The 2,121-nt window shown below is 44.5% G+C and overlaps 1 protein-coding gene across 1 annotated transcript; it reads right to left on the bottom strand.

Annotated features, from left to right (window-relative positions):
* Positions 1–152: 152 nt before the first annotated feature.
* Positions 153–1,380, bottom strand: SARC_14778 (hypothetical protein; the record flags this gene model as incomplete). Its single annotated transcript, XM_014291088.1, has 2 exons — positions 153–339; positions 1,255–1,380. Coding segments are annotated over 2 exons (313 nt in total), but the record flags the coding sequence as incomplete, so codon positions are not given.
* Positions 1,381–2,121: the final 741 nt, after the last annotated feature.

Below are 2,121 nucleotides of genomic sequence, written 5' to 3'. Positions count from 1 at the left end.
TATATAGTCGAGCGAATAGACAAGAATGACACCCAGTCTTGCAACTGGAAACACACTCCGACACCTAATGTATATAATACATATAATAGACTCGTAATACTTACCATACATACAACACATAAACATTAAACAGAATACATACAAAACACACATTAAATACACTTACTGCGGTGCTTGTCGTCGGCTGTGGCTGTGCTGTGGTCTGAGTGTGAGCTGGTGCCTGTGTTTCTGCGTAGTTGTTCGTGGTGGTGGTTGTTGGGTGCGTTTTGGGGTAGTCGCACACTGGTGTATCCAGGCTGCAGGTCTTCGGTAAACTGTGTAGCTTGTTTGGCACGCATTCTGTCGCAAATGATAAAGTACGTCGTGTAATATATTCGTTACCGCTAATTTTGCGTTAGATTGGACGTCTGTACACTATGTCGTCTATTTGGCACGCCCCGTGTCGCAAACGACAGAATACGTCCTATATTATAATTTTCTTCTATGCCTGATTCCATACCATGTGTTGTGTCATACTCTACATCCATTATAGTCGAATGATTAGACATAAACCTCTCTAATACGCAGACTCTCTCAGGCTCATAATATAAACTGTACACAGTATCACCCCTTTCTGGCTCAATCAGTACTACCAAACTAAATGACTCTCACACGCGCATACCATGAACTGCACAGTATCAACCACCTCAGGCTCAATCAGTACTAGCACACGACATTCAGGCCTGTCGTATGTGTATATCCGTGTGTCTCACACATAAAAACATCACTGGATGTATGTGTCATACACCACTAATGAATGCGCACATACTCGTGTAACCATGGCAACAGCACAGGATGTATTATTATACACCACTAATTAATGCGCACAAACTCGTGTGACATGTCATACTCTCATTTCGCGTGTCATGTAATTTACAGATAGACTCGTGTGACATGTCATACACTCATTTCGCGTGTCATGTAATTTACAGATAGACTCGTGTGATATGCCATACACTCATTTCGCGTGTCGTATAATTTTCAGATAGACTCGTGTGACATGTCGTGCCGTGTGAGGTACACTACATTAGCCTGTGTATTATAAGAAGTACACTCATCTCGCACCCCAATGCAACACATGGCTGTGTATATGTCTACACAGATAATGTGTGACTTATGTGTGCATATGAGCACAGTCTCAATACAGTTGTTCACACGTGCATGAGTGTACACAAACACTTAGACGCACACATGCACAGCCCAAAACGTCCACACCTGAGGGGGACCTTCTGTTCTATTCTTAGACTCTCCAGAGCCTTCTTGCGCTTGTCGTTTTGTGCCGCGATCTCTGTGATGCGATCGAACACATGCACAAAGGAACCATCCACAGAGGTAATCAACCTGTACAACGCAGACAGCCAACAGCCATGGTAAGACGCATTACCAAATATGGATCGATTCTGACCATATATAGGAGGAGAACTGCCATATATGGGACGAGGGCTACCATATATGAGATGAGCAGTATCGTCCACGCGATGAGCATAAGTCATGAGTGACGTAATCGACTTCGCGCTCAAAAGAGCCGTTACGGCGGTCACTAATCGGCACGGCACTGGGAGCTGCTCTCACATACACTACCATATATGGTAATAAAATTACTATATACAGGACGACTAACATCATGTACATTCTTAAGTATGTACCCGTCAAGTGTTGCTGTGATTGGTCTTGAGCATAAAAGCACCACCAGTGATGGTACTGGTGTGTGAAGTGCGTCGACGCGTGTGCATGAATGAGCTTTGTACGTAATAAGCACTTGCCTGCCAGCACCCTACAGCCCAATACTGAGCGAAAATGTGAAGGTACACGTACGCGTACACGATCGAGTCATCTAAAACACAATTTTGTACTAAGCATTCTGGACCACACAGAGTATGCAGATCACAGACTGCCACTGCATACAACTATACGAGTATGTGTGTAAGTGTCAAATGTATCACTTACTTGTCGGCCAGCAACACAATGCCGAACTTCAGTGTTGTTATGGAGATACGACGAGCACGGTGAGCCGCGGCTGTGGTTGCGTTGGTGTCAGCCTTCCGATTTCTAACCTCCATCTGATCGTGTGGTATACACATG

The sequence above is a fragment of the Sphaeroforma arctica genome, assembly GCF_001186125.1.
Source record: "Sphaeroforma arctica JP610 unplaced genomic scaffold supercont1.5091, whole genome shotgun sequence".
In the NCBI taxonomy this organism is placed as follows: domain Eukaryota; class Ichthyosporea; order Ichthyophonida; genus Sphaeroforma; species Sphaeroforma arctica.
Note: the sequence above shows the minus strand (reverse complement) of the source record. Positions and strands in the feature narration are given on the sequence as shown.